The 19,777-nt window shown below is 51.7% G+C and overlaps 1 protein-coding gene across 3 annotated transcripts; it reads right to left on the bottom strand.

Moving 5' to 3' along the window:
• Window positions 1–1,450: 1,450 nt before the first annotated feature.
• On the bottom strand, window positions 1,451–12,549 carry PNPLA4 (patatin like phospholipase domain containing 4). 3 transcript variants are annotated; one of them, XM_070402723.1, is made up of 7 exons: window positions 12,400–12,549; window positions 11,245–11,429; window positions 7,207–7,301; window positions 5,727–5,862; window positions 4,575–4,640; window positions 2,868–3,020; window positions 1,452–2,148 (listed from the first exon to the last, which is right to left on the bottom strand). In XM_070402723.1, the coding sequence occupies exons 1-7, from the start codon at window positions 12,455–12,457 to the stop codon at window positions 2,017–2,019; spliced, it is 825 nt and encodes a 274-aa protein (XP_070258824.1). In that variant the 5' UTR covers window positions 12,458–12,549; the 3' UTR covers window positions 1,452–2,016. The 3 variants fall into 3 exon arrangements, with proteins under 3 accessions (XP_070258823.1, XP_070258824.1, XP_070258825.1); XM_070402722.1 differs by lacking the exon at window positions 12,400–12,549 and having other exon boundaries at window positions 1,451–2,148; window positions 11,245–11,677; XM_070402724.1 differs by lacking the exons at window positions 2,868–3,020; window positions 12,400–12,549 and having other exon boundaries at window positions 1,455–2,148; window positions 11,245–11,677.
• Window positions 12,550–19,777: the final 7,228 nt, after the last annotated feature.

The following is a 19,777-nucleotide window of genomic DNA, read 5'->3' as shown; positions in this document are numbered from 1 at the left end:
CTGGGGATGTGCCTGCAACCCAGGTAAATGCCCTTGACCGGGAATCGAACCCGGGACCCTTTGGTCTGCAGGCCGACGCTCTATCCGCTGAGCCAAACCAGTCAGGGCGAAAATAATAGGACATTTTAATGAAAAGTAATGTTTTTTCTTGAGCATGAACTTACCAGACACTGAATAACGGCATCAATGAATCAGCGTCGCGCAGATAAACCTGTTTTTCTCGTTCTCCGAAAGCGAGATATTTCCCGTTGCGCACACCAAGCCAGTCAGTCCGAGACGAAGGACGCGGCCATCGGCTGCTAGAACATTCGCCGCTGGTATCAGTGGGGAGAGAAGGCGCGCCTACGCGTGAGGGAAATGAACGCAACACGATGAGAGTCATCCGTCATTAGCGAACATTGTGGTTTGTGATGAATAATTATGTACAACATGATAGTGAAAAAATTAAGTGATGAAACTTTTATTAAAACATTTCTTTCATGCCGTCCTATTGGCTGGGCCGCAGAAATACTCGTTGTGGGCGCGGGTCGCGAGTTTGACACGCTTGGAGTACACAGGCCATCACCCCTCCTACCCCGTCCTCCAGGGACGCACCAGCCAGCCACACGGTCACAGGCGCAGGCTGTCGGCACCGAATACTTTTACAACGCCCGGTGCATTCAGATTTGTTTCTGGCCCGGCCTGGGTGGCTCAGTGGTTGAGCGTCGACCTAGGAACCAGGAGGTCAGGGTTCGGTCCCAGGTCAGGGCACATGCCCGGGTTGCGGGCTCGATCCCCAGTAGGAGGCGTGCAGGGGGCAGCTGATCCATGATTCTCTCTCATCATCAATGTTTCTCTCTCTCCCTCTTGAAATCAATAAAAATATGTTTTAAAAAAGAAAAGATGTGTTTTTGCTTGAGAAGGCATCCGTAAAGAATTCATTAAACGCTCACACAGATAGAATCCTATAGAATAAAGAGCTAAGATGCTAATTAGACCGAACGACCTTCCAGACGACCTTCCGGATGACCTTCCAGACGAAGCCGGGGCTACGAGAGCCGAGCCCCTTGCACGAATTTCGTGCACCGGGCCTCTAGTATCCACATAACAGGGACGGAGGTGAAAGAGCTAGTGAATGGCCAGACCCGACTGGAGAAGGAATGAGATGAGCCCCTCTGTGAAGACCCGACTGCGTTTCTAGTAAACGCACCCCCTCCAGGGGACGCCGCTGCTCGCCCAGCCTGTGCCCAGATCCAGAGAAGAGAGACAGCGGTCGGGGCGTAGGAGCTCAATGCCGTGTATTGGAGGCTTTTCAGGGCCATCACATTGATCGAAAGGATGGTTTCGAACGGCAGGAAGGACAGGTGCATAACCAGGAAGGGCTGGCCCTTGAAAACGGGCTCGTTGGTAACTGCCTCTTCGTCGTCAGGAGTCACGCTCGGCAGACCCCATGGAAAGAGACGGGAGATTCGAGTCCGAGCCTGCTAAATGAATGGGAACTCGTAAAGGAATGATCATCTGCACTCGCTTTCTTTTTAAAATAAAAAAATATTTTTTTATTGATTTCAGAGAGGAAGGGAGAGGGGGAAAGAGGGAAAGACAGAGAAACATCAATGAGGAGACAGAAGCATCGATCGGCTGCCTCCTGCATGCCTGACTGGGGATGGAGCCTGCAACCATGTGCCCTAATCGGGAATCGAACCCTGACCCCCTGGTTCCTAGGTCGACGCTCAACCGCTGAGCCACGCTGGCTGACCGGGCGGGATTCATGTCTTATTCCCAAGGCTACGAGCGAGGTTGGTTTGGGTCTCCGTGCTCTGCAGGAGTCCGTGTGCGTTAAGTGCATCCCGCGTTGTGCCCTTGATAACGTTGCCACCTTCTCATGAAACGCCTCGTCTTTCTTTGCAGCCAGTGAACATTTAACTTTTCATAATGACGCAAACTGTGACCAAGACCGGTAACTGTGACAGAATTCTGAGGGCTCATAGAAATCTCATCACCGATCGCCACCGGACTCGGGACGTGCCTGGGGGCCCTCTACTCGAACCAGTTCTCCTTGAGCAAAAACCCAACGGTGTCCCGGAAGCCGCGATGGTACAGGGATTCCATTTCCTGCTTGCCCGGCGGGAACAGGGCATGGCTGAGCCGCACCAAGTTGGCCACGGACACCTAGGACAGAGAGACAGGGTGGGGCAGTAGGGCAGGGCCGTGAGGGTCGGCGTGCGTTACATCTGTAACCTGATGATTACCAATCTACACTAACAAATAGAAACATGCAAATTGGTGTCACTCCGCGACACCCACCAGCCAATCAGAGCGATTATGCAAATTAACCCAACAAAGATGGTGGTTCATTTGCATACGTAGGCGCAGAGCGAAGACTGAAGATGGCGTAGAAGGAAGCCAAGCGCTGCAGAAGGGAGCGGAGGGGCGGAGAAGGGAGCGAAGCCCGCCTCCCTTCTCTGCTTCGCTCCGGCCGCAGGAAGCCCTATTCTTGCAGGAATCTTCCTGCAACGGGCCTCTAGTAATAAAAATAAAATAAAAAATAAAACGAGGAGGGCCCACCCGGCGTGGCTCCATGGTTGGGCGTGAACCTAGGAGCCAGGAGGTCACGGTTGGATTCCCGGTCAAGGGCATGTGTCTGGGATGCGGGCTGGATCCCCAGTAGGGGGCGTGCAGGAGGCAGCCATCAATAGTTCTGTCTTCTCATTGATGTTTCTCTCTCTCCCTCTCCCTTCCTCTCTGAGATCAATAAAAATATGCTTTAAGAAAAATAAAGTAAAATAGGAACCTTGCCGCCGAGAACACACAGTTTGTACAGGAAACGATACGTGAGCTCACCATCTCAGAGCACGGGGAGGATTTTAGGGACGACGTTCGCCACTCACCAGGATGTCCTGGTTGGCGATGGTGACGTAGACACCCAGCTGCCCCTTGTCCTGCGGGGAGATGTCCAGGCGGCCGCAGAAGGGCGAGATGGTCACGGTGCGGCCCACGGGCAGGATGGGGAGGCTGTTGGTGAACCCGCCGTCCACCCACGTCTGCGGAGGGAAACCCGTCGTCACACGTGGGCCTGACCCGGCTGCCAGGTGGAGGGCGTGTGTACGGAGACCTCGACGGTCCGGGCCTGGGATCTGCTCCTGAATCACTAGTGACCGGGGCCAGTCCCATAGGGCATTTGCGTTGGGAGAAAAACTAATGTTTGTGCCCATAGCATACACCCCTGGTGCATGAGAGCGGCCAGAACCGGGGAATCTGGCCAGTGGTTTAGAAGTTAACTCGATTGTCCCTGGCCGGTTGGGCTCAGTGGGTAGAACGTCGGTCTGTGGACTGAAGGGTCCCGGGTTCGATTCCCGGTCAAGGGCACATGCCCCGATTGCGGGCGCGATCCCCAGTAGGGGGCGTGTAGGAGGCAGCCAGTCCATGATTCTCTCTCGTCATGGATGTTTCTATCTCTCTCTCCCCTCTCTCTTCCTGTCTGAGATCTAGCCTATATAATAAAAGCCTAATATGCAAATCGACCGAACAGCGGAACGACCGGCCGCTATGACACCCACTGACCACCAGGGGGCAGACGCTCTGAGTTGCCCCAGCCCTCAGGCCCCAGGCCAGCCAAGGCAGGTGCCAGCGGGGGCCCCCTGATCGCCCCCCAGATCAGCCCTGATCGCCAGCCAGGACTGTGGACCCTACGGGTGCACGAATTTCGTGCACTGGTCCTCTGGTTCTATTATATCACTGGAAAGCAACATTTTGTTTCTTTTTAAAATATATTTATTTTAACCTTGCTTTGGGGGGATTTACCCCATTTCATTTTGGTATACCTTTATTTTTTAACACAGATGCATGCTCTTTTTAACCTCTAGTCTGCGAAGTTGTTTGGTGTATTCTTTTTTAACAGAGGACAAAATCTTGTTGGCAACCTAAAACTCTAAGCTCGACAAGCAGCCAAAGTAAGTTTCTGATGAAAAAGTTTAAAAATAAAAATTAATCGCGACTGCTTTCCAAGTCAGTTTTTGCTAAGTCCTGTGTAAAAGAAATATTAGCTGTCCTTGTATACATAACATTTTTTTGTAACACAATTATTGATTTTTCAGAAGCTGCCCCTACGAAATTTTTCTTTTCGCATATTTCCACACAATGTCCCAAACAAAAATTACTGAAATGTTCAATCTTTGGAATTCCATATGCCCCGTAAAATATTTTTGTACGTAAAAATAAATATTTAATATTGGGGAAAAAATTTTTTTTTGTTGATTTTAGAGAGGAAGGGAGAGAGAGAGAAACATCCATGACGAGAGAGAGTCATGGATCGGCTGCCTCCTGCACACCCCCTACTGGAGATCGATCCCCCAACCCGGGCATGTGCCCTACCCGGGAATCAAACCCTGACCTCCTGGTTCCTAGGTGGAGGCTCAACCACTGAGCCACGCCGGCCGGGCTGGAGACCAGAATTTTCTGTCTGGAACTTAAGTAGAACCACAAGGGCCCAGTGGGCTGATTCGGAACCACCAGGAAGTGTAATTATAACACTGGGTTCTTCGAAGGGGACTTATCCCCATGGGATCCCTGATCATGGGTCAGGGATCAGAGCGCACCTGTCCTTTGTACTCCACGGGTTTCAGGCCGGCATAGAAAGGCAGGAAGCTGCTGGCCAGGAGGACCTGAGGGAGGAAAAGGAAAAACAGCTCAGGCACAGAGAGGTGCTCACACTCAGACTGGAGACTGGGTATGTGATTTCCTATAAAATTCTACGTCTTTAAGAAAAAAATTTAAATTGCTGTAAGAAAGAAAACGTTAAGTCCATTATAAGTGCACAATGCACGCGCTTAAGTAGAAGAAAACATAGTCAACTAGAGGCCCGGTGCACGAAATTCATGCACTTGGGGGCGGGGTGTCCCTCAGCTCGGATTGCGAGAGGGCGCAGGTCAGGCCGAGGGACTCCACTGGTGCACCATCGGGGCCAGGGAGGGACCGTGGCCGACCCGTCTCGCTCAGTCCCGATCGGCCGGACCCCAGCAGCAAGCTAACCTACCAGTCAGAGCGTCTGCCCCCTGGTGGTCAGTGCACGTCATGGCGAGCGGTTGAGCGGCCTTAGCATATCATTAGCATATTACGCTTTGATTGGTTGAATGGACGACAGGACGACCAGACACTTAGCATATTAGGCTTTTATTCTATAGGATATCAGAAAGGACCCTAGAGAGATATGTCTGGCTCAGCAATGGATAGCCTCTCCCTTCCTCTCTCTGAAATTCATTATATTTTTTTTTAAAAAAAGAAGATGCCATAACTGGTTTCGCTCAGTGGATATAGAGCATCGGCCTGCGGACTGAAGGGTCCCGGGTTCGATTCCCGGTCAAGGGCACATGCCCGGGTTGCGGGCTCGATCCCCAGTTGGGGGTGTGCAGGAGGCAGCCCATCCATGGTTCTCTCTCATCATGGATGTTTCTCTCTCTCTCTCTCCCTCTCCCTTCCTCTCACTCTGAAATAAAGAAATAAAAATAAATAGTACAGGTACACCGTCTTACCTAAACTGCCAAGTATCAGCTACGTTCATTTAAGGAGCTGTAGTTGCTACTCAAGGGCACCGGAGACCCGCTTCTAGAATAAACTCAAGGGCGTTGACGTGGCGAGGCTCCGCTCACGGGTCCCGCGGCTGACCGAGCACGGACCATCCCAGCCAGGACGGGAAGCCACGGGTGCGAAGGGCACAGGCTGCTGACCTCCTCCCCCCAGGAATGAGTTACCTGGATGAGGTCCTCCCGGGAGGAGAAGCTGGAGACCAGGGCGTTCTTCCCCGTCCGGGTGCTGGTGATGGACACGTGCAGGCGGCTGTGGGCCAGCTGGTGGGCGTTGGGGGGCAGGATCGACTCCATTCCGCGTCTGGGGGAGAGAACGTGGCCGCGTCACTCCCCTCTCATCATTGTTATTATTTATTTTTTAAATATGTATATATATATTTTTTTAATTTTATTTTTTATGATGTTACATGCAATAATCATCAGTATTTCTAGAAAAAAAATTTTTAAGTATAATAATGCTACATGCAGTTAATATTTCAAGAAAAGCGATTGTAAGTATAATAATGTTACATGTAATAATCATTGATATCCCAAGAAAAACGATTTTAAGTATAATATGTTACATGCAATAAAGATTAATCTTTCACACTTTAAATATAATATTACCAAAACTGTACTAGCATAGTATAATATCACAAAAGTGTATTTCCTACAACTTTTGTGATATTAAACATATTTTTATGGATTTCAGAGAGGAAGGGAGAGGGAGAGAGAGAGAAACATCCATGATGAGAGAGAATCACGGATCGGCCGCCTCCTGCACGCCCCCTACTGGGGATCAAGCCTGCAACCCGGGCACGTGCCCTGATGGAGAACCAACCCTGACCTCCTGGTTCATAGGTCAACACTCAACCACTGAGCCACGCTGTCCGGGTATTATTATTATACTAGAGGCCCTGGTGCATGAATTCATGCACCAGTGGGGTCCCTCGGCCTGGCCCATGGGATCGGGCTGAAACCGGCTCTCTGACATCCCCCGAGGGGTCCTGGATTGCGAGAGGGCGCAGGCCAGGCCCAGGGACCTCACTGGTGCACGATTGGGGCCGGGGAGGGATGCAGGAGGTTGGCCAGCCGGGAAGGGACTGCGGGAGGGCTCCAGGGCGTGTCCAGCCCATCTCGCTCAGTCCTGATCGGCCGGACCCCAGCAGCAAGCTAATCTACTGGTCGGAGCATCTGCCCCCTGGTGGTCAGTGCACGTCATAGCGACTGGTCAACCGGTCGACTGTCTGCCCCCTGGTGGTCAGTGCACGTCATAGCAACTGGTTGAATGGCCTTAGCATATGACACTTTGATTAGTTGAGTGGCCGACTGGACACTTAGCACATTAGGCTTTTATTATATAGGATGTTTTTGTCGTTAATGCTCACCCGAGGATATTTTTCCCATTGATATTTAGACTGGAAGGGGAGGGAGAGAGAGAGAAACATCAATGTGAGAGAGACACATTGATCGGTTGCCTCCTGCATGCACCCCGACCCAGACTGGGGATGCAACTTGAAGCAAGAAACGTGCCTTGGACCGGAATTGAACCCGAACCCTTTGGCTGCAGGCCGACACTCCAGGCACGGAGCCAGGCCTTTCATTCCCGACGCGAGTCCTCACGCCGTGGTGGGGAGTGCATTTGGGGACCCACACACCCCCGTACCTCAGTCGGGCCATGAAATCGTAGCCCGGGGTCACGGCCCCAAAGGACTGTCTTCGTGTCTCCTCAGCGAACTCGTAGGTGAACTGGTTGCATTCCTGAAACAGGACGTGAACGGGCGACTCGACATTGCGTCAAAGGGTCCGTTCTGATCCAGCGCTCTGTCCCTCACCCACCGTTCCTGGTCCCCAAGCAGGCCACCTGTTGTCCCCAATCCTGCTGTGTTTTCTTTTTAAATACTTTTATTGATTTCAGAGAGGAAGGGAGAGAAGTAGAAACATCAATGATGAGAGAATCATGCATTGGCCGCCTCCTGCATGCCGCCCACTGGGGATCCAGCCCACAACCCGGGCATGTGCCCTTGACCGGGAACCGAACCCTGACCTCCTGGTTCCTAGGTCGACGCTCAACCACTGAGCCACCCGGCCGGGCCTATAAAAGGGTTTAAGTATCTCCCTGTGCCAGGGGTGATGGGAGGGAGTTTTAAATGATCATCTATGTTATTTACATATTTTTCAAATGTTTGAATGAGGGGACATAGGATTGGCGGGAAAATCAATGCATCCTGTAAAATTGAATCTTTTTTGTTTTTAATATATTTGTATTGATTTCAGAGAGGAAGGGAGGGGGAGAGAGAGAAACATCCATGATGAGAGAGAATCACTGATGGGCTGCCTCCTGCACGCCCCCTACTGGGGATCCAGCCCGCAACCCGGGCCTGTGCCCTGACCGGGAATCGAACCGTGACCTCCAGGTTCCTAGGAGGATGCTCAACCACTGACATGGATGTGAGAGAGACACGTGGATGGGTTGCCTCCTGCGTGCACCCCGACTGGGGATGGAGCCTGCAGCCCAGGTACATGCCCTTGACTGGAATCGAACCCAAGACCCTTCCGTCCACAGGCTGACACGCTAGCCACTGAGCTAAACCGGCCAGGGCAGCAGCGCCGATTCCCAGCGACCACACAGAAAGCAGAGGGAGGAGATCTGAGGGCTCAGAGTCGTGGGAGGGCGGTCCTGCCCTGGCGTTTTGTGGGTCATGGGAACCCGCCTCCGTGAGCTCATCTTCACAAACCCTTCGAAGTGGGTTATATGGGTGACCTCCCAGTTGGCAGGTAAGAAAACAGGTTGAAGGGATTAAGGGTCTTCCCTGATTTGCCGTGAACAGTGAGGGCCATGGGCAGGGTTGGCACCCTGGCCTGTCTTCCATTCATTCATTCTTTCTTTCTTTCTTTCTTTCATTTGTTCATTCATTCACAGTATGGTAAAAAAACAGGTTGAAGAGATTAAGGGTCTTCCCTGATTTGCCGTGAACAGTGAGGGCCATGGGCAGGATTGGAACCCAGGCCTGTCTGCCATTCATTCATTCATTCATTCTTTCTTTCATTCATTCATTCGTTTGTTCATTCATTCACAGTATGGTAAGAAAATAGGTTAAGGAGATTAAGGGTCTTCCCTCATTTGCTGTGAACAGTGAGGGCCATGGGCAGGGTTGGAACCCAGGCCTGTCTTCCAGTCATTCTTTCATTCATTCATTCATTCATTCATTCACAGTATGGTAAAAAAACAGGTTGAAGAGATTAAGGGTCTTCCCTGATTTGCCGTGAACAGTGAGGGCCATGGGCAGGATTGGAACCCTGGCCTGTCTTCCATTCATTCATTCATTCATTCTTTCTTTCATTCATTCAATCATTTGTTTGTTCATTCATTCACAGTATGGTAAAAAAACAGGTTGAAGAGATTAAGGGTCTTCCCTGATTTGCCGTGAACAGTGAGGACCATGGGCAGGGTTGGAACCCTGGCCTGTCTTCCATTCATTCATTCATTCTTTCTTTCTTTCATTCATTCAATCATTTGTTTGTTCATTCATTCACAGTATGGTAAAAAAACAGGTTGAAGAGATTAAGGGTCTTCCCTGATTTGCCGTGAACAGTGAGGACCATGGGCAGGGCTGGAACCCTGGCCTGTCTTCCATTCATTCATTCATTCATTTGTTTGTTCATTCATTCACAGTATGGTAAGAAAATAGGTTAAAGAGATTTAGGGTCTTCCCTCATTTGCTGTGAACAGTGAGGGCCATGGGCAGGGTTGGAACCCAGGCCTGTCTTCAAGTCATTCATTTATTCATTCATTCAGAGTATGGTGAAAAAATAGGTTGAAGAGATTCAGGATCTTCCCTGATTTGCCTGAACAGTGAGAGCCATGGGCAGGATTGGAACCCAGGCCTGTCTGCCATTCATTCTTTCATTCATTCATTCATTCATTTGTTCTTTCTTTCTTTCATTGATTCATTCGTTCATTTGTTCATTCATTCACACTATGGTAAGAAAACAGGTTGAAGAGATTAAGGGTCTTCCCTGATTTGCCATGAACAGTGAGGGCCATGGGCAGGGTTGGAACCCTGGCCTGTCTTCCATTCATTCACTCATTCATTCGTTCGTTCATTCATTCACAGTATGGTAAGAAAACAGGTTGGCCAAAACCGGTGTGGCTTGGTGGATAGAGCGTCGGCCTGTGGACTGAAGGGTCCCGGGTTCGATTCCGGTCAGGGGCATGTACATTGGTTGCAGGCACACCCCCAGTGGGAGATGTGCAGGAGGCAGCTGGTCGATGTTTCTCTCTCACTGATGTTTCTGGCTCTCTATCCCTCTCTCTTCCTCTCTGTAAAAAATCAATAAAATATATTTAAAAAAAGAAAAAAAGAAAAGAAAACAGGTTGAAGAGATTAAGGATCTTCCCTGATTTGCCTGAACAGTGAGGGCCATGGGCAGGATTGGAACCCAGGCCTGTCTGCCATTCATTCTTTCATTCATTCATTCATTTGTTCTTTCTTTCATTGATTCATTCGTTCATATGTTCATTCATTCACAGTATGGTAAGAAAACAGGTTGAAGAGATTAAGGGTCTTCCCTGATTTGCCATGAACAGTGAGGGCCATGTGCAGGGTTGGAACCCTGGCCTGTCTTCCATTCTTTCATTCATTCATTCGTTCATTCATTCATTCAAAGTACGGTGAGAGCGCCTGGGAAGGAGACAGAATCAAGCCACCCTCCCCCTCATCATGTTCACATCGGAAAACACAGACCGTGGGGCCTTGACTTACGAATGTCCCGACTAATGAGTTTTTCGAGATACGAGCCGTCTCTCGGCCAGTTTTTTGCTTTGAGTTGCGAGCTAAAATTGGGGTTACGAGCCAGCTACAGATACCCACCGCTAGTTGGCACAGCGAACGCCACAACATCAGCTCAGCATCACGTGTCTCACTCCTTCACTTTATGATTTGACATACGAGTAATTTGAGTTATGAGCTCCGTCATAGAACGAATCAAACTAGTAAGTCAAGGCCCCACTATATATAATTACATATTGTTTTTGTGATTAACCACTATGCTTCAATTATGTTCAGTCTGTAACAATGAAAATCCATCCTGCGTATCAGATGTTTACATGACGATTCTTAACAGTAGCAAAATTACAGTGATGACGTAGCCACAAAAATAATTTTATGGTTGGGGGTCCCCACAACATGAGGAACTGTATGAAAGGGTCGTGGCATTAGGAAGGTTGAGAACCACTGGATTAGACAATCGTATGCTTTACGAAGGGACGTCCCCGATATTTCCAGCACTCGCCCGAAATACACCAGGAGGTCAGGGTTCGATTCCCGCTCAGGGCACAGGCCCGGGTTTCGGGCTCGATCCCCAGTGTGGGGCATGCAGGAGGCAGCTAATCCATGATTCTCTCTCATCATTGACGTCTCTCTCTCTCTCTTCCTCTCTCTCACTCTCTCTCTCTCTTCCTCTCTGAAATCAATACAAATATTCTTTTTAAAAAAGAGGGTAAAATAAGGCATTATCTGTCTCACTGTCACCCAGAACAGTCCCCTCTCCCAAATCCGGAGCCCAGATCCCTGATGATTAAATGTTAAAAGCTCTTCTGTTTCCCAGGCAAAGCATGCAGCTAGCTGAGCGTGAGCATCCGGCATTGTTGCTGGATCTTGACTTCTGGCCAAGGAAGGCGGCCGAGGGGCCACCCCATTACCTCTATTTTCTCCGGTGCTGTGAGCAGGACCGAAGCCACCAAGGACCCCGCGGAAGCCCCCGCAAAAGCCTTGACGTCCTTCAGCAGCTTCTGGCCGTGTTTGCAGAAGGCCGAGGCTGCCCCCAGGTGGTAAATGCCCAGGAATCCGCAGGCAGCGAAGGACAGGTTGATGTGCTTCGTTCCACCTGCGAAGTTGGCCACACACACACACCAGGGAAAAAAAAGAAAAAAAATACAGGTAAATGCTCTAAGTCGGTATAATAAGCTAATCATGACTCTAAGCCTTTCTTTTCGTAGACAATTGTTTGTGCTGAGCTCCAATCTGCACAATTAAAGGCTCATCAAACACCCAAATCCTTCAAGGATACGTTTTCCCTACCCCTCCCACCTTGACCCCCAAGTCTTATTCATGAAAAAATGAGGTTACAACAGTCCATTTCTGTTCAGGGGGTTGCATAATATGCGATTTATTCATTAGATCACGCAACCTCCTACTCCATTTCTTGGCAAGAGACGGATGGATCCGTGCCAACTGGCAGGCCACCTGGTCTTTTTTCTTGACCTTTTTGTAACTTGGTAAAAAAGGAGGGGGGGGAGTGCTGTATTGGGGAGACCTCCAATCATTGGACCAGGGCACATCCCAAAGGATGCACACATTTGCATGTTGCAAACGCACCCGTCAATTGCAAATGCACCCATCAATTGCAAATGCACCCATCAATTGCAAATGCATCCGTCAATTGCAAATGCATCCATCAATTGCAAATGCATCCCTCAGTTGCAAAGACAGATCCCTGCTCCCTCCCCTCCCATCTCCATTCGGGGCATCCACGTTTTCTTAAAACAAACAAAACAAAACGGATGCCCCCAATTATTCAATCACGCGATATTTTTCACCCCCGAGTTTCTTAGGACAATCTGAGGTCCTGACTGGCCATGGCACCCGCTCCCCCTGATATCTGTAAGGAATCTAACTAAACGGCTCCTTTGGCTCGAGCCTCGGAGGGCAGATGTGGCCCCCCCGTCCCCCCCAGCCCCGTGGCTGAAATCCTGCCCCCTGCTTGCTGCTCACTAGGACCCCCACTTGGGGCTCCGGGACCCCAATTCCGGGGCCATCAGAATAGGCGCAAGGCCCGGGCCCCCCAATTCAGGAACCTGCAAGCTTTGTTCTGCAGCATCTGGCTGGGCCCCGTGAGAGAGGCAGCGCGGCCATTGCAGCCGAGCCTCAGCTTTGCTTTAATGACTGCAGATGGGAGGGGGCGAGGGATGGGGGCTCAGTGGCCAGGCGGCCGCCCCGGACTGCGCATGCCCAGTGTGCACCCGCGGCCTGGAGGAGGCAGGACCCAGGCGGCCGCCCCGGACTGCGCATGCCCAGTGTGCACCCGCGGCCTGGAGGAGACGGGACTCAGGTGGCCGCCATGCCAGGCCCAGGGCGACAAAACCAGCCCACAAAGCACCCTAGCAAAGTCTGTGGGCCAAAGCCCGCCCCCAACCCGCTCCGCCCTCACCCGGCTCCGCCCTACCAATGCAGGGGGGAGGCACTTCCGTGTTGAACGCCCCACCTCCCCGCCTCAACCGGAAGGAGGGGCCAGGCCGTCACTCAATGCGGCTCCGCCTACCCACGCAGGCCTGCGGCACTTCCGTGTTGGACGGTCCCTCCCCTCCACCCGTTAACTGGAAGGCGGGGCTGAGCCGTCACTCAATGCCGCCCTGCCCTACCCAAGCAGGCCTGTGGCACTTCCGTGCTGTACGCCCCACCTCCCCGCCTTAACCGGAAGGAGGGGCCAGGCCGTCACTCAATGCAGCTCCGCCTACCACCCCGCTCTGCCCTCATCCCGCTCCGCCCTCCAATGCAAGATTGAGGCACCTCCGTGCTGAACGCCCCACCACACGCCTTAACCGGAAGGAGGGGCCAGGCCGTCACTCAATGTGGCTCTGCCTACCCTTGCAGGCCTGCGGCACTTCCGTGTTGAACGCGTCCCGCCTCCTCCCTACCCCCGCCCCCCTTCCCCGCCTTAACTGGAAGGCAGGGCTGAGCCGGCACTCAATGCGGCTCCGCCGACCCATTCAGTTCCGTGTGGAACGCCCCCTCCACCCCACCGCCCGCCTTAACCGAGAGGCGGGGCCGAGCCGTCACTCAAACCTATGGAGGCAGGCCTGAGACACTTCCGCGTTGAGCGGCGCCCCGCCCCCTGCCTTAACTGGAAGGCAGGGCTGAGCCGTCACTCAATGCCGCCCCGCCCTACCCAAGCAGGCCTGAGACACTTCCGTGTTGAACGCCCCACCTCCCTGCCTCAACCGGAAGGCGGAGCCTGGCCGTCATTCAATACGGCTCCGCCTACCAAGCCGGACCACGTTTGACGTGAGCCCTTCAAGGGAGGCCCGCCTACCTGCGCGGATCCGTGACGTCATCGCGCCGACGCGAGGGTCCGCTGGGCCCCACCTACTCTATTTACATGGCTGGACTCATCATGGCGGCGCCCATTGGGCCGCTAGACCTAAGGGACCCCGAGTCCCGGCAAGGGTCCAGACTGTCTCCTCCGGAGCCCTGTGTTCTGCGTTTCAGTCACTTATGAGTGCGCTAACCCTGAACGACCCTCAGGAACGGAGCACCGGAAGTGCTTGGTCCCCTTCGCGGCTGCTTCCCGGAATTGGTTCTTCCCCTACCCCCTAAAGGCGATCCAGCTGTCCCAGGAGGCGGGCCCCAGGCTGTGTCCAGGGTTGGGGGTGCCATGTCGCGTTTCTCGGCACATCAGTGCTTTTAACGGGGCATTATTGGGAAGGTCGGGCTGCTGGCTCGGGGGAGCGGCCACTTCCTCCATCAGCTGCAAGCTGTGTGACCTTGGGCAGGTTGCTCAACCTCTCTGAGCTCTCCCAGTGACTCTGCTGCAAGAGGGGGCGGTGGAATCTGAGTTGGGCTCAGTTGCAAAGCTGCTGCCCCTCGCGCGCCCGCAATGCACTTTCGGAGCAGCTTTACCGGGTGGCCAAGCAGGCTGACCTCACTGCCCGAATCCAAAGGCCTCTGACCAGTCTTTTCTCTCCATAAACAAGCGCCTCCCTGCTTCACCCTAAAAAGCGACCCCGCAGGAATCTCAGGCCTCCAGGTGGAAGGTTCTCCAGCCCCCTCTCCCCGCCCCCCCCCCCCCCCGCTTTTTTTTAAATCATTTTTTATTTTTCAATTACAGTTGACATACACTGTTACATTAGTTTCGGGTGTGCACCCCTGGGGTTAGACATTATAAAACTGATCATCCCCCCCAAAAAATCTCGTACCCTCATATCACACACAGGTATCCTATGGGATAAAAATCCAATATGCAAATTGTCCCCTCCACCGGGAGTTTGACTGGGAGTTCGACCAGGGGGCAGGGCCGGCCGCCAACCACCCTTGACCCCTCCCCCTGGTCGGCCCCTCCACTCCCGACCCCCAGAGGCCCCTCCCCCAGCTGGGGCAGGCCAGCCAGACCCCACCCATGCACACATTCATGCACCAGGCCTCTAGTTAGAATATTATTGATTATACTAGTGGCCCGGTGCATGGATTCGTGCACATTGAGAGGAAATTAATGAAAAGAGATATTTTTAAATCGCTTTTTGCCCTTTATAATACAAGTGTCAGAGACGAAAGGAAATTAGTAAAATGTATATGAAAATAATATGTAAATTGATTAATAAATAATAACAACATGATACAACAACAAAGGAATCTAAACTCCAGTCTGGCGCCAGCGAGAGCTTTATATGTATCGAGCCTGTGCAAGTCGTTTATTTTTAAATTGCCAGTGCGTGTCATATGTACTGTCAGTCAGTCGGTCGGATGGTCGGGCGGACGGACGGGTGGTCACTTAGCCTTTTATATATATAGATAGACTAGAGGCCCAGTGCACGAATTCGTGGATCAGTCCGGTCCCTCGGCCTGGCCTGTAGGGTCGGGCTGAAACTGGCTTTCTCACATCCCCGAGGGGTCCGGATTGCAAGAGGGCACAGGCCAGGCCGAGGGACCCCACCAGTGCATGAACAGGTCCGAGAGGGACTAAGGAGGTCGGCCAGCCGGAGAGGGACCGAGGGAGGGCTCCAGGGCGTGTCCGCCCTGTCTCACTCAGTCCCGATCCGCCAGACCCCAGCTGCAAGCTAACCTACAGGTCAAAGCATCTGCCCCCTGGTGGTCAGTGCATGTCATAGCGAGCGGTTGAGTGGCCTTAGCATATCATTAGCATATTACACTTTGATTGGCTGAACGGCCGACTGGACACTTAGCATATTAGGCTTTTATTATGTAGGATTCCTTGTGCTGTACTTGACATCCCTGTGACTATTCTGTTGTGACCCATTTGTACCTCTCAATCCTTCACCTCTTTCCCCCATCGCCCCAATTCCCCTCCCGTCTGGCCACCGTCCAAATGTTCTCTCCCTGGGAGTCTGTTTCTGTCCTGCCTGTTCGTTTATTTTGATTTTTAGACTCAGCTGCTGATAGATATGTATTGATTGCTGTTTTATTGTTCACATTTAAACATTTTTTTTCCAGGTCCTCTTTTTATTTTTTGTTAATGTTTTTTATTGATTTCAGAGAGGAGGGGAGAGAGAGAAAGAGATAGAAACATCAACGAGGAGAGAGAAACATCGATCGCCTGCCTCCTACACGCCCCCCAACTGGGGATCGAGCCCACAACCTGGCATGTGCCCTGACCGGGAATCGAACCTGTGACCTCCTGGTTCATAGGTCGGCTCTCGACTACTGAGCCACGCCAGCCGGCCGGGCTGAGAGTTCCACACTCATTTAAACTCTGTTCTTGTTTCCCCCGCCCACCCCATATATTCTCATGCGATCGATTAAAAACTCGCGAGGATGAGCAAGAATATCGGGTCCACCCACATCTGTCTTTGTGGTGTTAGCACCGACAGTAACACTCGGAGCACGGAATCCGATCAATAAACATTTGGTTTTGGATGTTGGGTTTGAGTAAATGGCTCTGGCGATGCGAGTCTATAAGAATTTAATCGCCCTAGCAGGACTTTTTTTTTTTTTTTTTTTTCAGGAATTTATTGGCACGCGTTGGCTTCTCTGTCTCCTTTCGTTTCGGAGCGGCTTGTCTATTTAGTCGTTTGTCAGACGGCTGGGGCTGTGTCACTCCTGAGGCGTGAGGGCCAAGCCACGCAAGGCTGCTCTGGGTGTGGGCGCTGAGCTAACGCGTGGGGAGCCCTTAGCCTTGGGACGCACCTGGTGTGAAAACAGAGAGGTATCAGACGAGGGGGGCTCGCCATGAAAATCTGCTCTGCACCCCACCATCAGCCAGCTGCTTATGTGGGGTAGGACGAGGATTGCATGGGGAAGAGGTTGCCGAATGGGATTTTTACAGGGAATGTGGGCTGGGGGTTTGCAAAGGACCTCAGGTATGCAAAGGGCTGGGGCTGAAACCAGCTCCCCGACATCCCCCGTGGGGTCCCGGATTGCGAGAGGGCGCAGGCCAGGCCGAGGGATGCCACCAGTGCATGATCGGGGCCGGGGAGGGACGCGGGAGGTTGGCCAGCTGGGGAGGGACCACGGGAGGGAGGGCTCCAGGGCATGTCCGCCTGTCTCGCTCGGTCCTGATTGGCTGGACCCCAGCAGCAAGCTCACCTATCGGTCAGAGTGTTTGCCCCCTGGTGGTCAGTGCATATCATAGCGAGTGGTTGAACGGTTGAATGAACGGTCAGACACTTAGCATATTAGACTTTTATTATATAGGATCATATATATGTACTAGAGGCCTGGTGCATGAAATTTGTGCAAGGGGGAGGGGGAGGGGGAGGTCCCTCAGCCCAGCCTACACCCTCTCCAATCCGGGACATCCCTCTCACAATCTGGGACCACTGGCTCCTAACCGCTCACCTGCCTGCTGGCCTGATCGCCCCTAACTGCTCTCCCCTGCCGGCCTGATTGCCCCTAACTGCTCTCCCCTGCCGGCCTGATCGCCCCTAACCGCCTCAGCCTTGGCCCTGCCACCATGGCTTTGTCCCGAAGGTCGTCCGGAAGACCTCTGGTCTAATTAGCATATTACCCTTTTATTAGTATAGATATGTAAACATGCATAAAGAAAACTTTGAACACTTTGCAAACAATTAAAAGTAGACATCCCTCAGAAGTGTCATTTAAGGTTGGAGACATCTGAGAATCTATGCTAACCTATACATCTTTTTCACTGAAATATCAAGCTATGCACATTACAGAGAAACAGTTTTAAAACGTAACATTTACTTATAAGCCTCATTTTTAGCATCAATGATAGAAACATCAATGATCAGACAGAATCATGGATCGGCTGCCTCCTGCACGCCCGACACTGAGGATCGAGCCCACAACCCGGGCATGTGCCCTGACTGGGAATAGAACCCTGACCTCCTGGTTCATAGGTCGACGCTCAACCACTGAGCCACCTGGTCGGGCTTATTATTGTTATTCTTAAAAATCATGTAGATTCCTAGATAAAACGAATATTTTCAAATCGTTTCACATTTGCATGGAGCTTTTGATTATTTTCAAGTGTTTTAAATATGTTGAGAAATATAAATTATTAAAACGACAGTGAAATGATGTGGTTACAAGGGAAATGCAGTCATTTAGAATACATTTTGTCTCCAGATGAAATATATATCCTTGAGAAATTCAGTTCCTTGGAACTGAGTGCTTTTTAGCATTCTAATTCATTTTTTTCCCTGCAATTTATAGAGCCGGCATTAATAAAATATTCATATCTCTGAGCTAATGTGGCATAACAAATTTAATTTTCAAAACAAGGATGACATGAATAGAACATGAACCATAATCACTTTTCCCCCCACTTGAGCCTCATGTGGTAAGCCCTCCATGAGAAACACAGACTAGTCATCCGTATAACACCGTGGAACTTGCCAAATAAATACACGCTTAGGAAAAGTCATAAAACGACAGAATCCCAGAACAAAATATTTGCTCAGAGTATTTCTTTCCCATTGTTTCTCAGCAGAATACAACCCCACTGCCCTGGTCAGTGGACTTTGAAATGTATGGGGGTGCAGGGCCAGCATGACTCAGGGGTTGAGCATCGACCTATGAACCAGGAGGTCACGGTTCGATTCCCGGTCAAGGGCACATGCCTGGGGTTGTGAGCTCGATCCCCAGGAGGGGGCGTGCAGGAGGCAGCCGATCCATGATTCTCTTTCCTTCTTCCTTCCGCTCTGAAATCAATCCCATATAATAAAAGCCTAATATGCTAAGTGTGTAGTCGTCCGGTTGTCTGTCCAACCAATCAAAGTGTAATATGCTAATGATATGCTAAGGTCGCTCAACTGCTCGCTATGACATGCACTGACCACCAGGGGGCAGACAGTCAACCAGTCGCTATGAGGTGCACTGACCACCAGGGGGCAGACAGTCGAACAGTCGAACAATCGCTATGTCATGCACTGACCACCAGGGGGTAGACGCTCTGACCGGTAGGTGAGCTTGCTGCTTGGGTCCGGCCGATCAGGACTGACCGAGATGGGCCGGACACACCCTGGAGCCCTCCTACGGTCCCTCCTGAGCTGACCAACCTCCCACATCTCTCCCAGGCCCCGATCGTGCACCAATGGGGTCCCTCAGCCTGGCCTGTGCCCTCTCACAATTCAGGCTGAGGGACGCCCCCCCCCCCATCTGCAGTGCACGAATTTCATGCACCGGGCCGCTAGTAAAAATATATTTATTTTTTTTTAAGTAATGCAAAGGGATGCTTTGGGAGGTTATTTTGACCAGAAAGTCTTCACACCGCAGCGTAATCTGGTCCTGAGAAAGGACGGGGGGCGGGGGAGCACTGGGTAGAAAGAACCCCAGACTGCACTGCACCCCGATGAGGGTCCGCAGGTGCCTGGGGGCCCGGCACAAAGATGGCCTGGAGCGGGGACTAGGCGGGGCCGGTGGCCAGACGCTCGTTCTGTGGCCTGGCCTGCGCCCCTGGCTGGCAGCTTTGCCAGGAGGGGTGTGGCCTCGATTTAAACACGGGACCCTCGCCCTGGCCAGGTGGCTCAGTGGTTAGAACATCGGCCCTCAGACTGAAGGGTCTCGGGTTCGATTTTCCAATCAAGAGCCTGTGTCTCCATTGCAGGCTCCGTGCCCGGCGTGTGCTGGAGGCAGCTGATCGTGACTTTGATGTTTCTCTCTGTCTCCCCCGCCACTCCTTCGCGCTCTCTCTCAAAATCAATATCCTTGGGTGAGGATTAACAAACAGGCCACAAAAAGGTAATAAAAAATGTAAAAAAGAAAATAAACATTGATGCTCCAAGCGGCAGCGTTTGGTGGCATACCCGTCGTGCCCACTCACCGAGTGCTTCTCCACGCTTTTGGGATTTCCGGGAGTTGCCTGCTTTGGCGTGTTCATGTCAGTCATTTTTTTTTTTTTCAAATATTTTATTGATTTTTTACAGAGAGGAAGGGAGAGGGATAGAGAGTTAGAAACATTGATGAGAGAGGAACATGGATCAGCTGCCTCCTGCACACCCTCTACTGGGGATGTGCCCACAACCAAGGCACATGCCCTTG

Source organism: Myotis yumanensis, unplaced genomic scaffold (genome assembly GCF_028538775.1).
Source record: "Myotis yumanensis isolate MYYU_CA2020_CCGP unplaced genomic scaffold, mMyoYum1.0.hap1 SCAF_24, whole genome shotgun sequence".
Classification (NCBI taxonomy): Eukaryota; Metazoa; Chordata; class Mammalia; order Chiroptera; family Vespertilionidae; genus Myotis; species Myotis yumanensis.
Note: the sequence above shows the minus strand (reverse complement) of the source record. Positions and strands in the feature narration are given on the sequence as shown.